This window comes from Corapipo altera, unplaced genomic scaffold (genome assembly GCF_003945725.1).
Source record: "Corapipo altera isolate COAL_440 unplaced genomic scaffold, ASM394572v1 61286, whole genome shotgun sequence".
NCBI classification, from domain to species: Eukaryota; Metazoa; Chordata; class Aves; order Passeriformes; family Pipridae; genus Corapipo; species Corapipo altera.
The window spans coordinates 1,808,420-1,824,553 of NW_020884907.1; the positions used below are offsets into that span (position 1 = coordinate 1,808,420).

A 16,134-nucleotide genomic window follows, 5' to 3' on the forward strand; every position below is an offset into this window, starting at 1 on the left:
CACAAACACATATATGTGCTTTCTTAAGGAATTTATTTATTTTATGTAAACAGGAATGACAACTCTAATACGTCTCTTGAATTCTGCTGGTGAGGAAGCCCAACCAGGTCTCACAGTTTTACTTTGTGAAATTTTAACTGCGGTCTATCTAAGTCTGTTCATCCATGGCCTTGCAACACATTCTAGCAATGAGTTGTATAGAATTATAGCTCATCCACTGAACGACAAAATGTGGTCTGCTGTCTTTGGAGGAGGAGCTCATACACCCAGCAGAGGACAACAGCAATTAAAGACAAAAACTGGTTAGTTCTCTTGTTTGACTTATATTGTCTTCTGGGATTTTTAAGAAAATTATGTGGCTGCTGAAAGCTTAGAAGTAATTGCTTTAAGTAGTTTGTGTTCAGTAAGAATTCAGTGTGTTTTTAGGTCCACATAGAAAAACAAGGATCTAAAATTATTGGCATAGATATTGGGTAGAAGTAGTGAGCAGAAGTGAATGCTAGTAAAATAAGATTTCCGAGTAGCACAGTTGCTATAATGTGAGGGAGTTAAGTTGATCTTAAAGAGAAAGTTTCCAGTACTGTTACAGCCAATTTTTTTATGTTAATTTTAAAGCTTTCCAGTTCTCTCATAACAGGTGTATATTCCCATTTTACAAATACAGTATGTTTTCTCTCTTTGACAGGTAGGCACTTCCCAATGCCTAGCCCACATCAGGTAGTAGTGTTCTCCATGGAATGCGTGGGTTTTTCCAAATCTCTTACCTCCTTCAGTACTCATAGTCCTGCCAAATCTTCAGGCAAGATAATAGATTTAGTACTAGGCCTCTACATGCAGTTTGCTATGCGTGGGGTTTTTTTGCATATGCAGAAAGACAGAAAACCTTCTGTTTGCAAGCCATGACATCAAAATTTAAAGTTTTGTAATTAAAGCAGCAGTTGAATTGGACCTTTTTTAAAAAGAAAATTGTCAATGCTGTTGTAGTCTTCCTACTAATTCTTCATTTGAAATTAATATTAAATATAAAATTATTTTGACCATGGTTTGAAAGGATCAGAAGTGTTTCATATCTTTGGAGAGCTGCTTGTTTTGCTTTTTGAATATAAGCATTATTATGCATGTGGATTTCTAAGTGTTCATTCTATACATTACAAATGTAAGGTGTCTTTTTGATATTCAAATTTGATATTCTGAGAACGTTTTAGGAAAGTAAACATTCTTGAAGTTTTAAAGTCAGATGATGATAAATTATCCCAAAGTCCAGAATGAATTCCTGTGATGTTTTTCTCTTTGGTACAGTTTTGTGCATTTTAATTTAGTACTATAAAACCAAGAGGAAAAATACTACAGATTACGTAATTTTTTAAAGGAAGATTTTCTAAAGATAAATTTACTTGTTGGCTTTGTACATCGCATCTAAAGACATATGTAGAGAGATAAAATACAAGTTTATATAATTTTTGTTATTTTTGTTATTGATATTATATGTATGTTACATATAAAAATGCCTTACCTTGTATTTAAGAAAAACTGTAAATGCGATCTGTTTAAATACCATCTTTATCAGACTTCTAGGAAAGTCTCAGAGTAGAGATCTTTAATCAAAAAGGAGCTCTTATTCCAGATCTGATCAGTTTTTTTCTGTGGTATTGAACAAGTATTTCTCAGTATCACTTTGGTAAGGTAAATATATTTGCCATTACAGAACTGTTAGAAGCCATAACTTCTTTCGTTGACAATTCTGTTTCCTAGATGTTGGTAACTATGTATACTAGGGTGTGTTAATACTGCTGCTACCACTGCTTTAAAATGATCAATGTTTTTACATAGAAGTGTGTTCTGAAACATATACTAAATGCCAGTCTGCTGTATGTTTTTCTTAAAAATGAATGCTGGCTGTCTGATTACAGATTTAGTAGAACTGTAGCTGCAAGAATCAAGAAGCTCAAACTAAAAGTTTCTGGGAAGAAGGGACCTCTTTAAATACTAGTTTGTAGGGATAATCAAACACTGAAAAAAGGATCTAGAGGGATTGTGAAATCTTCATCTTTGAAGTTACTCAAAAGCTTGAACAAATGCCATCAATTAAGTTAGCCCTGTTTTGAGCAAGGGGTTGGACCAGGCATCTTCCAATCTATGTAATTCTAGGATTCTGTAGGTTATTGTTCATTTTTAATATGTGTTTATGTAGAGCAAATTTGGGGGAAAAAATTCTTGGAGAAATATCTTTCTCTGTCACTTTAAAAAAAAATGGTGGAAGAAGAAAGAAAAAAAAGTAGACCCCCAGAAATAGAGGCCCAGTGAAGCAGAGCAGTAGGATTCAAATCAGCTATATTTTTGTGCCTTTACAGTCATTTCCTAATTTTTCTTCTGACACCCAGAAACAAATTCTGATAAGTGACTGGAAGGCTTGTTCAGGTCAAGTATGGCATGTTCTTCCATAGTATTATTTAGATGTTTTTATAGCTCCTCATTTGGTTATGCCTAACTAGACTCCTTTCTCTTATGTTTACTTTTAGATTTTTGTGAAATGTTTCCACTCTCAAATGGAGATTAAAAGCCAAAAATTCTTAACACTAAAAATTCTGATGTAATACTATATGTCTTGCATGTCTTCTCCTTGCCTCCCCTCCAATTCTTTAGTATATATCTGAATGGGCATGTTAATCTCTAAGTTTCAGATGTGTTTTAAGAGATCATAACATTATGTACGGTGCTGGCCAATGTGATTTCCCTTTCTGCTCTTTGCTTTAGTGGACTTGAGCATGTAATAGCTCCGGATATAAAATTTCTCTTCAACACAAACTGAAAAAACAGAAACCAAAACCTTGTACCTGGTAGTCTTATAAAATCTTAACATCTATTAGGAATTAATTTCTGTGAAAAACTTGTTTTATTGCCTCTGTCAAGTAAAGATCAGACAAAGCATAGCAATTTGGAGCAGAGCTTTTAAGAGCACTATACTTTCCAGCCATGTTTCTTGGTTTTGCAATTGCAGCAAATGATTTTGGCAGAGAGGGTTAGAATATGATGTTTTGTTTTCCAAGATGCAGTTATCTGAAAAATAACCTGTTGTTTATTGTAGTAGATCTTTTCAGATTTGTATTTGCCATATAGTTTCTCTTAAAAACTACCCTAGAAAACTGTTACGTAATTTAAGTCTATACAGAGATAGTAAGTTGTCTATCATCCAGAGGGTTCTTAAGGAAAAGTTTGAATTTTGGTTTAAGTTAGAAATCCATAATTTCATTTTGTATATTCCATGCTGCAAAAGCAGATGAAATGTAGAACTGCTTTCTAAATTTGTGTGTTTTACCAGTACACTTTATACATTCAAAGTTGGGCTTCAGATGGAGAAAATCAGAAATCTAAAAATATTTAACTATTCAGACAAGTTATTTTTCTCCACTGATTGTCCTAAGTTTTAACAGAAATATAATTTATGAATACTTTGGTAGGGAGAAATGATGACGTGTCAGCTCTTACTGTCTTGAGTTCTGCCTGACACGCCAGAGGTTTTGACAAACAGATGCCTAGATAATGAGGATGTGTACATAAAACTTGTCCATAGGATATTCAGTTCTGCTGTCACTCTTACTTACGTCTTTATCTTGTTTGATCCTCTGAATTAATTCGTAGCTCTTACTTACTCTTCACAAACCATTATTCCTGTTCTCTTAGAAAACAAATTGTCATTAGAGATCTTACAAATGTCTGACTTAGAGTAACAGGTCATGTAAGTCAAGTTTTTCTTAGGTCATTGTAAAAAAGGAAAAAAATCCAAACAAACAAAAAACCCCCAACAAAACAAAACACCCCACTCCTTAGAACTTTTGCATTTATCTGCTTGCTTTACTTACTGTGAGGTAGGTTTCATCACGAATCTAAAACAAAACAACAAAAACTGAACTTTAATTAGGAGTGCTTCAGATTAGATCAAGCAGTGCTGTGTTACTGCACTCAAGTTCACCAGCAAGTCAGAAATAGTAAAAAGCCTTGGCGTTTAGACATTATCTTTAGGAATTGCTTAATCTCAGAATAGATGAAAGAATACAGATTCCTCAAGTTTTAAAACCTTCCAACTTATGTAAGGTAACAACCATGCCAAACTACCCCTTTTTAATGCAGAACTCCCTGTGATCCCATTAGTAATGAAATTTTTGACATCAACATGAGATTAATTGCCTTGAATCACAGAATTAGAGACTGCAATGTTGGGCTTTTTTCCTTACGGTGCTTTGAAGTACTGAGTGCTTTATTAGTTGTTTGGTCTGTCTAGTCTATATTTAAGTCTTTGACTTCTCAGTATTACTATCTTATTCTTGGCTAAGTCAGCTTTTAAAACAAAACAGAAATTTGACTTGAAGTTTTTGCTCTGTAAATGATGGAGTTTCTTTAGCTTAGTGGAAATAGTCTTGGATGGTCAGGAAATGTCTTGGAGGGCAGAAAATGTCAAGAAAGTTTGTGTATGCCACCAAGTATTTTGTTGTAATAATTTAAGTTTTCAAGAGGTTTCTCTTCACAATTTATTGAAATGCCCACAATGTGAATAATTATATTATTGTTTTTATTATTGTTGTTATTATTAGTATAAATATCTGAGAGTGTAATATATACCTTTCTTTAAGCTTTTTAATGAATCACCAAACTGCATCTTAGGGAACTTAATTGCAATTGCTCCTGTTGATTGGAAATTCATTAAATTCAGCACTGTGGCCACGCGAGCTGTAGCCTGTAATCAGAATATCATATCAGCTTCAGGTTATCAGCTTAAAAAATGCAAATTCTTTCTATGTTTCAAGTTGAGGTATGGAGCAGTGTAGAATTTCACCAGGCTGCTGTTCTAGTTTGCTTTTATAACTTCCCAAAGAATTGCAGAAATCTGTGCGGGGCTTAGACTTACTAAAATGATTCAAGGTGTGATTCAAAATTGGTATTTCTTTGTAATATCTTTATTATTATACTCTGGTTCTGGGCTTCAGCAGTGCTGGTACTTGATGTCTGCAATCAAGGAGGATGCTTTTGCAAGAGGAGAGCTTCATAATTTCATACATCTTCATTAAGACTTGTGTTTTTTGTAGGGTGTTGGGCTGTTGATGCTTCATGCATGCACACAGTCATCAGTAAAATACAGTAACTCTGACTTGCATTTTAGTTTTTGGGGAAGTTGAGCCTTTTAGCTCTTCCTGGGACAGAAGGGAGGCAGCAGATCTTTTGATTATCATTGTATAACTTGGCACAAATTGAAGGATTTTCCTTGTCTGAAATAATCCAATATTCTTGAGAAATAACATAAATTTTACATTTGTCTTATAAGTAAAATGTGAGCAAAGATGAATGCTTTAAGTACAAAAAAAAAAAAAAAAAAAAACACAAAAAAGGGTTTTAACTAGAAATATATGACAAATTTGAAAGTGAATGTAATTTGTTATCTGAAATCCCAAATGACAAATTGGGATTTTTAATGAATTTGTTATTGTATTTAATTTTTTTAGAATGCATAAAAAGAAATCGGCATTGTTAGTAGGTATTTCAAACCCCTTAGGTGGTTGTACTTTCATTTGCCTTAAATACTGAATTTTTTCCAGTGGCTAGCAGTATTCTTAAAAATACAAAGAATGATCCAACGGGAGGAAATAAAGTACTGTTTTAAAGTAAATTATTTGCTTTTTGAATTCTGCTTAAAAAAACAACCTGCAGACATATACTTGCTTATTTCTGCATCATGCAACACGTGCTCCTTATTTCATGCTAGTGAATTTCTTTTTTTTTGAGCAGTTGCTAAAAATTCATAGTGATGCATGTGCATGCTCTTTCTTAACTGATAAACTTTAAATAATGAATTGAAAATTTTACTGCAGTTACTGCATTTTTGACTTTTAGTACAGGTAAGTGGATTTCAAATAATATCCCTAACAGGATAAAAAAAAAATTATGATACAGTGTAGTAGTGCAACACATACTGTTATGATATCCCTATTTCAAGATGAAAGATAAAGTGTCTTCATCTTTTATTAGATTCTATACATAAATTACTTTGTAGCTGTCATGGTTTAACCCCAGCCAGCCACCAACCCCACGCAGCTGCTCGCTCACTTTCCCACCAACAGGATCGGGGAGAGAATCAGAAGGATGAAAGCCAGAAAACTCCTGGGTTGAGACAGATGGTTTAATAGGGAAAACGAAAGCTACACGCACAAGCAAAACAAAACAAGGAGTTAATTCACTGCTTCCCATGGGCAGTGTTCAGCCTCTCTAGGAGAGCAGGGCCCCTTCATGCATAAAGGTGACTTGGGAAGACAAACACCATCACTCCAAACATCCTCCCTTCCTCCTTTTTCCCCCAGCTTTATATGCTGAGTGTGATGTCATATGGTCTGGAATATCCCTTTGGTCAGTTTGGGTCACCTGTCCTAACTGTGTCCCTTCTCAACCTCCCATGCACCCCCAACTTCCTCAACCTGCGTGGCAGTATGAAAAGCAGAAAAGGCCTTGATTAGGTAAGCCCTGCTAAGCAGTAACAGAAACATATCTGTATTATCAACCCTGTGCTCAGCACAAATCCAAAACACAACCTTGTATGACCCTCTGTGAATAAAATTAGCTCTACCCCAGCCAAAACTAGCACATTAGTTCAGCTGCTTGTGATGGTAATGTTCATCTTCATACATGGTCAAAAATCTTTTTGAATCTCCTTGGAAAAACATGATTTTTTCTTGTCGAAAAATGAGCAGAAATTATGAAAAAATTCCATCAACTAGTGTGAGTACAGAGAATTTGTCCATTTGAAAAAGCATAAAGAATCGTGAGGTGTAAAAAACCAGAAATTTTTTTTTTTTAACAATCCACAATCTTACGTAAGTTGGGATTAACAGTTGTCTCAGTTTGTGTTAAAAGCAAGGAAGCCTTATACATGGAATATAATGGCTCGTAAATTTGTACTATTTTTCTTTTGTCCAGAGTGTTAGATCTTCTGTGTTCAAGTGATTGGAATACCCGTAAGAGCTTTGAAGGAAATTTTTTGATTCTTTCAAGCATCTATCAAGAATCGAAAGTCTCCTGTGGATAAAACTTAAAACCAAAAAAAATAAGGGTATAGGAAATACTTCTTTGTAGTAGTTCACTCCAGGAATGCATAGGTGTGGTGGCTCTTTTTTTGCCATCCCGAGCATTATCAAGAGGAGAAAGTAATTTTGGAGGTTTCAGTGGTAGTTTTGAGGGTTAATTTTGAGCAGAAGGAAATTGGAAAGTTAAAACGATAAATAACCCATTTGTATTTACTATGTTCGATTTAGTTCATCCTTGCAAACAGTTTGACCCAATGTGTTGATGCTTGTACTCAGTGACAGTAATATCCATTCTCCAGGTCAGCTCTTTTAGACTGCAGAATTGCCTTCTTGGATCCTAATTATTACTGCTGCTAGGTCAGCCAAAAACTTGGATCATAAGACAACCCATATTGCCCTCTACTGAAGAAAAAAGACTCGATTAAATAAGTCTTGGAAATTTCATGGGTTCCAAGAGGAAGTTCAAAAAATCAATTTCCTTTTTATCGTAATGTTTTAGCTTTCTGTGTTTTTACTTAAGTCTTGAACCCGTTTGTTTTTTTCACTATAGAAACTAATCTCCCCGCCTTACATATATCTACTTGAAAATAAAAAACCCCTACCTTTTACAATGAAGTAGGAAATTGATTCAAGTCCCTTTTGTTGTTATGAAAGTGAGTGATGGCTAGCATATTTTATCAAGTCTCCAAATAAAATTTCTTTTCTCCCTTGTCCCCTTCTCTTCAAATGTGTTCTGGAGAGCTAGAACACTAACTTATTGCTCAAGGACAGTGACAACCGGTATCATTCCTCCTCCACTAACAGAAAGGCTGTATTGGGATATTCACCTAACAAGGTCCAGAATGATTTCAGGTTATTAGGTGATATAACTGCATTAAGACTTTCCTGAAAGCTTGGATAAAGTATTTTCTTGAGTACTGTAATCATCAAGAATGTAAGTCAGATAAATCTCCCACAGACACTTCTTTTGTGTGAAAAAAGTTGGGGCAAGTGAGGGACTCTCTTACTCACACTCCTCTACTCCTAGGACTCAGGGTGTTACTACAAATAATTAGTCCTTCCCTGTTTAATAAGGTGTATGTCAGATTGCATTAGTTAAAACGGGATCTTTCATATTTGCTGGAGAAATGTATTGTTGGGACATAGGGATTTAACAGAATTGTACCATTTAGAAAAAATACAGACCTCTACTACAAGGAAACATGGAATTAAAGCTTGAGTAAGAATGGCAAGAATGTATATTGCTTACATATTTGCAATATACATTCTGAAAGACAAGACTTTTGGCTTGTCTTAAAAGCAAGCATTATCAGTATTCAGTAGTTCTTATTAAAGTGATTTAGTTTTGTAATATCGTTGCTTGAGTAATGATATTTGTCATCTTTGTAGAAAGAGAGCTTGTAATGCAGTTATGGGTGTACTCTACTGTTCCGTATTATTTGTGCTGGGAGTTTTCATGTTCTGGAGTTCTAGTTACATATCAGTTTTATGTATTTGAGGATCAGCATTTTCTGTTTTTATTTGTTACAGAAATGTTAAAATTTTGAAAACTTGTAATGAAGATTTTTACTTTCTATTATGAATTCCTTTATTAAAAGCAATAGGGAGGTGAAGCAGATGGTTTAAAGCAACATACTGTATTTTCTTTTTCCATAGATGATGGAGAGAAACAGCAAAAACGTTACAGGCTTTCATCAAAAACCTCGCCGAAAGAGAGTTCTCAGTTGCCTGCATTGCCATTGGTAGACCAGGAATTTCCATGTCACAAAGAAAGATTTATCCCTCCTGAGCTTAGCATCTGGGATTATTTCATTGCAAAGGTAATTTTTTGTTATTATGACAATTAAGTGTCTTCTGTCACTTCTGGACCAGTAGTTTTTCTCATCTTAGTCATTATTCTAGATATTGATATGATAAAACGTGCCAGGTTTTATTGCTCGCATTTAGCTTTTTCTAAAACAAGGATATTTCTAAAACATTAAATAGATATTTTGAAATAGCTTTCTTAAAAACTGTTGTTATTCAGTTAGTTTGGTGTTAGGTAATGGTATGAACAAAACGTGTTTTTTATTCTTGCAGCGTACAAATGTATAGATAGTTATGGGCCAGCTATTTAGGTGAACAAGGAAATGTGAAAAGCTTTTTGTCAGCTATTTCAATTGGATGAAATGAACGTGTAAGCTTACTAGAAATCAAATTATATTGCCTCCTGTTAAGTCTGCTGTGGCTGATCTTTCTTTGTAGAATGTTACGTAATGGTATAGAGTACGTAATGGCACATTTCTGTATCATATTTTAGTTATACCAGCAAAATAAATATGTCAGTTGTATTTTAGGAACAAGGACAAAAAAGAAATTGCAAATTCTGAATAAACAGAGTGAGGCACCAATAGTAGGCTGGTCATATATTGAATTCTGTAGGGAAAGGATAGGATTTTCTTGGTCTTTTGTCCTCTGAGCCCTTGGAAGAACTAGAGAGAATATACTCTGGTTTTGGCTTCTCTCTGACCAGCTTGTGTGTCCTACATCTTGTTTGATATATTTGACCTATAAATATATGAATAAAGTAAAATAAGAGTTGGAAAACTGTTAGTGTTTTCAGCATTAGAATTTTCAGTAATATGAAAAATAGTTAAACTGTTTAAGCGTATAGTGCTTATGGACAATTACCCTTTTCACGAGGTACAAACTCCAAATGTTACTACATTGTGTAAGATGATGTGCCTGCATTTTTATAAAAAGCATTAAATATTATAACAATTCAATTTTTAAAAGGTAATTTAAAATGAGATAAAAGAAGATAATTTAAGGAATATTGTTTAAATTTTCAGCCATTTCTTCCTTCACAAAGTAGAGTGGAATATGATTCAGAAGAGAGTCAGGAGAGTGATGAAGATGATGAAGACATTGATGGAGATGTGTGTGCATCAAATTCACGTAATCAAGAGCATTCTAATTCAAATTCTTACAGGTAAGTAGCTTTAGAATGTAAGATCTTCAACAATGTCTGCTTGTATTTCTGGCCTTTTATTTTTAAGTTAATACAACAGTTACTTGGTATTTCACGGGAATGCATTATCTAGACTTAGTAGTTAATTTTTCACAATGATTATTTTACTCAATATGTAGTATAGTGACTTTTGAATTCAGAGTATCTATAATATTCTAAAATACGGGTTTTAGTTTTTAGTAGTTTATAATGAGGATTTGAAGCTCTAAATTTAAATCCTAATAATGAATAAGTGAGAAAAAATTATTTTACTATTAGTAAATTACTTACTAGTGCTTTCTTGTTAGTTGGTCACTGATGAGATTGGCAATGGTTCAGCTGGTACTTCACAATTTGAAGATTTTCTACCCTTTGGCTGGACATGATCTTTCAGGTAATAAGCAGCAGAGTTGTCTCTTTATACCTAATTACCACACTTTAAATCAGTAATATGTTGAATAATATACATATGATGTAGCTTTATTTTTAGTTCAAAAGTTCTTAAGTTTTCAGTGATCTGGGAATAAATGTTATGATACTCTTTATCATACAGGCATATTTATGAAATAATATTGTGGGTGGATAAAATGAATGGGTGAAAAGGAATGCTCAGTAGTTAGCAGAAATCTCTGTGTACTTATGTTTTCTTTGCCTCTTAGTCACATAAGAATGTTTACAATATGTATTTCTTGGTGGAAACACTATAGGCTTTTTGTAATTCAAGTAACAACCTTCCTACTCCTTGTTTCATAGATTTGTAGAACCATGGAATGGTTTTGGTTTAGAAAGGACCTTTAGAGATCATCTAGGTCCAGCCCTGCCTACCACAGGACAGGGACTCTTTCACTAGATGGTGTTGCTCAAAGCTTCATCTGACATGACCCTGAACACTTCCTGGGATGGGGCATCGACAACGTCTCTGGCAACCAGTTCCACTGTCTCACCATCCTCGTAATAAAAAATGTCAACCTTATATCTAATCTAAATCTCCTTGCTCGGTTTAAAACCATTAGTCCTTGTCCTATCACTACAGGCTGTGGTAAAAAGTCTTACTCTGTCTTTAACTTAAGTCCTTTTTAAATATTGAAAGGGTGCTATAAGGTTTCCCTGGAGCCTTCTTTGGTCTAGAGTGAGCAACCCTAACACTCTCAGCCTTTCTTCACAAGAGAGGTGTTTCAGCCCTCTGACCTGTTTTCATGGCCCTTCTTTGGGCCCACTCCAACAGATCCCTGTCATTCTTACACTGGGGGCCCCATAGCTCACACTATGACGTGGGTGTGGTGCCCCAGGTGGAATCTCATGAGAACAGGTATGAGTGGCCATATTCCCTCCCTCACCCTGCTGGCCATCCTTCTTTTGATGCAGCCTAGGATGTGGTTGCCTTTCTGGGCTGCAAGTGCACATTGCCAGCTCATGTACAATTTTTCATCCGCTGATATCTTTTAAGTCCTTCTCTACAGAACTACTCTCAATCTGTTCATCACTCATTCAGTTTTGGTGTGCCTTGGCTCAGGTGGACTTGTCCTTGTGTAAACTTGGAAGGTTCACATGGCCCACTCCTCAAGCCTGTCAAGGTCCCTGTGGGTGGCATCCCTTCCGTCCAGCAAATCAACTGCACCTCTCATCTTGGTGTTACCTGCAAACTTCCTGAGGGTGCACTCACTACTACTGTATCACTGTCACATATATGGAACAGTACTAATCCCAGTATGCATCCCTGAAGGATGCCACTTGTTGCCAGTGATCTCCATTTGTACATTAAGTGTTACTCTTTGGTTGAGATTATTCAATCAGCTCCAGCCATTAGATAGTCCATCCTTATTGCTCCAGTTGAGAGGTAAGGGTGTTGTGTGGGACTATGTCAAAGGCCTTGCAGAAGTCAAAAATAGAGGACATCCATTGCTTTTCCCTTGCTTGCTAGTGCAGTCAGTCCACAATAGAATGCCCCCAGATTAGCTGGGTGCAATTTACCTGTTATGATGAAGGAATGTCATGTTTCTCTCATCACCTGCCTGTCACCTATATGCCTTGACATAGCTTCCAGGAGGATCTGTTCCATGATATTTAATTTTTGTCAGCATTGGAGAAGTCTGTTCCTGTATTTAGCAGTGATAGTACAAAGCAGTTAATCTTTTTATACTTGTAAATATCAAACTGAGGTTTGAATAAAGCTTAATTGGGGAGATACTGAAATAAACTTCAGTCTTCAGCTACCGGAATTATCTTTGTCAAGATCATAATAGAAAAGAGAGGGTTTTTATTATTGTTTGCATGTCTTTCTAGAGCTTCCAGTTAGCTCCCCAATATGCCATGCAGTTTTGAAAACTTTGCAGCGCTGGGAACAAGTTCTTCTCCGACGTCTTGAGCTCTATGGGGGTCCACCTCAGCATTATATTTCAGTTCATGCTTCTGAAGATTCCCTAGCTGCTGGTCCTGCATTGCTTCGCCATAAAACTTTACTTGAGCCTACAAACACTCCTTTCAGGTGAGTCTAATTTATATAAGTACTGACTATAATATCTTTAATATAAATCAAGCATTAGGTTATTAGTGCATGTGATAGAATTCAATAACTAAATGCCAGTTTCAAGATTTGCTCTAATCCACTGTGAAATGGTGGGTGCACATCAGATTTCATGCATCTCTGATCCAGAGCAAGATCAGGAAAAACAAACAACAGTTTCTTATTTTTTTAAGTTCTTTTATTGAAGCTTAACATATAGATTTTAGTGTCTTTGGAAAAGTATGGTTGACAATAAACTAAAGAATAAAATATTTACCTTGAGACATAATTAAGGATTAGAGACAGTGAATGAAATAATTGCCCCACCTTTGGAAGTAATGTTATCACATTCTTATCAGTATTATTATCTAAAATCAGAGAAGAAATATTTACTATTTGTAATATTTACATAGTTTTGACTTCACATAATTGCATGTTCAACCAGAAAAGTGTGCTCAGTTTCTTAAATTATAATTTTTAAATAGACATCTGCTTTTTTAGTCTTACTGTCACCTATGGATTGCTGAATCAGCAAAAAGTCTGTCTTTTTGTTGTAAAATACCTTATTATGGTCATACTTAGTTTTAGTAATGTGACTTGATTAAAAGGTCACAGTTTAACATGTGTCTGACATCTGATATTTTTAAATTATGATTTAAAACAGTTCAGAGTTTGTTGGTTTTTGGCCTGTCACAAGCAACTGTACTTGCATTTATAATTTTTGCTTGAGCATATTGTTTCTAGGGATAAACATAAAATTTGAATTCTGATCTGATTTTACAGTCCTTCCAATTTTGTTACTGAAAAGTCATGGATGTTTCGAGATATTGCACAGCTGATGATATGTTTCTAGCAGGAAGAGTTAGTCATTCACTGCCTGTGTGATAGGATCAATCATTAGCACTAAACAGAAATTATCCATGTTGTAAAGAATGAGTTGGACTAATAAATAGTCTGTATGCTGCCCTTATCATTGTGTAGTTTCTTGAAGAGATTTTTCTCACTTGTCCCAAAATAGGAGGAGAAAATGCTACATATTATTTTCCTTCTTCATTTTGTGCCTTGTCTCACATGTAGGTTTTTCAGGAAGAGGGTATTAAAGTGCTTCCAAATAGATCTTGTGTAGTTACTATAGATCTGTAGTTTTGCTTCAGCATTTCTTCTGACTATAGTTTGATTCGAGTGTAAGATATTACACTCTTGTCTAAGTATGAACAGTGTGTAAATATTTATTTTGACTTCATTCTGTAGATCTAGCAGTCATGTTGCACTATCAGTGAAGAGGCTCTGGCAATACTTGGTCAAACAGGAAGAAGTGCAGGAAACCTTTATCAGAAATATTTTTACAAAGAAGCGATGCCTAAATGAGGTCAGTATAGTGTTTAAAATGGAGAAAATGTTGCAGGTCAATCTGTGAACTTTTACTTAAGTTATTTAGCTGGCATGTTTACTTCTAGGGAATGAATGGTTAATACTCTTGGCTATGACTCTAAATTTGCAGTATTTGTAATAAAAAATGTTTGTCCATTGTTTCGTAGAATACAAAAATAATCAGTCTGTGATTATAGAATGAGAACTAACACAACTTGGCTATAGTCAGCCTCTTTGTTAAGTTCAGTAAAGTTGCCTCAAAAGAGTGACAAACTCAAAAATTTCAAAGATTAAAATCAGTAGCCTAATCAGCCACAGTTCTAAAACTGTGAATTTTTCCCTGCCACAGTCATTCTGGCTTTTATCCGCTGCTTTCTGTCATGTTATGATTTGATTTTAGTAAGAAAATTGGTCATACAACAGTTATTATTTATGTCTCTGATAAATTGTTCCAGTGCCTTCTTGGGTTCCAGATTCAGTTAAATGTTTTTAAATTGTGGTTCTGTAATGGACTTTTAGGGGGTTTTTTTCTCCCTGTTTAGTTCCTCTTTTTTTCTTCTTAGTCGTCCCTACTTCCCAGTATTTTAAAAGAATTATTGGTATTATAGAAAAAATGTGGAGTAGCATAAACAGAAGAGAAAGCAGCAGATGTGAACAAATTAAACATGCAGGAAAAAGAATATTTATGACTAGTAAACATTGATGACACGGCAGCAGAGAGGTCTCTATGACCTAACCTTTATTTTGTCACAACTAGAATATTATCTTGTTCGGCTAATTGTGTTCACTGCAGACTGCAATTAAAAGGAAAACTGTACTTTAAAGATGCACCATTTCTGGTCATGCTTCATGTTAATGCAGCTGTGTTGCTATGCTGTATGGACAGGTGTTTTGGGAGATTTTTTATGTGCTTTATATATTTCAATGTAGGATCATGTACGGTCTTATACAGCATAGGTGTGTTAGCTTTATTTTTTATCTTGTCAGTGTTGATTGCTTTTTTTCCAATAAATTTGACTTTTGGGATGGACAAGATGCTGTTACATCACAGAGTAGGTAAATCGGTACGTTTTGTATTGAATACAGAGTTTAGAATTTGTTAATTATTGTTACTACGTAAAACGTGTGTGTGTGTGCAAACATGCTGCTGTGTTTCAGTTGTTCTGTGTTGGAGTAAAAAACAAGGAATTAAGGATTTCCTTGATACCTTGTGTGTTATGTCTTACCTTTATGCTTTGTTCTGTGGTTGTTCTTTCCTTGGTGAAGTCATTAGAGGAGCACAACGAAACCGTGAAAAGTTCTGTGGTGGAGGAGCACATCATCAATAAGGTACACAGTAGTAATCTCAAATTTATTAGATCTTACATCATTATGAAGTACTTTCTTTTTGAAATGGTGCTGATTTCACTTAAAGAAAAGTCTTTGATGTCATGGCAAGCAAACTTAAAAAATCACTTTTGCAAGGGATTGAGTTAAACTAGTCTTGTTATAGAGTTTATCTGAAACTTAATTATGCTAGAAAGCTGCATCAAGCAACCAGGTATGAACAATATGTCGTATCAAATTCTGTATCTATGGCAAGTGAAGAGCTGAAGTTGAGATTTGCACAAGTGACAAAAATTTAGTAGCAGTATGGTATATAGTACATACAGGAGCTTTCACCAATATCAGATGTCTGAATAGTTGCCTATAAGTGGAAGTGGTTTACTGAAGTTACAGCAGTTTTGTTAGCATGATACTGGTTTGCTACCAAAAATTTTCCTTGAACCTTATTTTAAACATGGTGACAAATGAATCCATTTAACAGTTTTGTAGCAAGTTTCTTGGAAGATTGGTATTGAAAAGGTATAATATTCTGCCTAGAAATTTAAATGAATACTGTATTCTTCAGTCTTTCTTTTGCAAAACTAATGTGAAGACAAACAAGAACACCCTGTGATGTCCTTGGGCTACCTTATTATTATTAATTATATGATAAAGTGGTATTAGCAAATAGGTAATTGGAACCGACTGGGGAAAAGTAATTTTAATTTCATGCAGGTTTGTTCACCATAACACACAGATCATGGTTTTGTATCTGTTTGTCACTGCAGTTTTGTGCAGTGTCACATACATAAAGTCAACAAGGTATCAATTTTGTTTTGACATGAAAAAAAATATTCCAATTCTTTGTAACAGCTATAAAACTTTTTTAAAACTCCAAA

General features: G+C 34.8%; 1 protein-coding gene across 7 annotated transcripts in view; it reads left to right on the forward strand.

Moving 5' to 3' along the window:
- Positions 1-16,134, forward strand: part of DMXL1 (Dmx like 1) — a 73,621-nt gene that overhangs the window by 43,824 nt on the left and 13,663 nt on the right. For 5 of the 7 annotated variants that reach the window (XM_027652457.1, XM_027652455.1, XM_027652458.1 and 2 more), the window contains exons 27-33: positions 54-302; positions 8,724-8,887; positions 9,899-10,038; positions 10,365-10,450; positions 12,340-12,541; positions 13,811-13,928; positions 15,197-15,259. In XM_027652457.1, coding sequence (XP_027508258.1) covers positions 54-302; positions 8,724-8,887; positions 9,899-10,038; positions 10,365-10,450; positions 12,340-12,541; positions 13,811-13,928; positions 15,197-15,259 — 1,022 coding nt within the window. Of the gene's footprint in view, positions 1-53; positions 303-685; positions 800-8,723; positions 8,888-9,898; positions 10,039-10,364; positions 10,451-12,339; positions 12,542-13,810; positions 13,929-15,196; positions 15,260-16,134 lie in introns of those variants that run through there. The other 2 variants (XM_027652462.1, XM_027652461.1) reach the window with 2 other exon arrangements.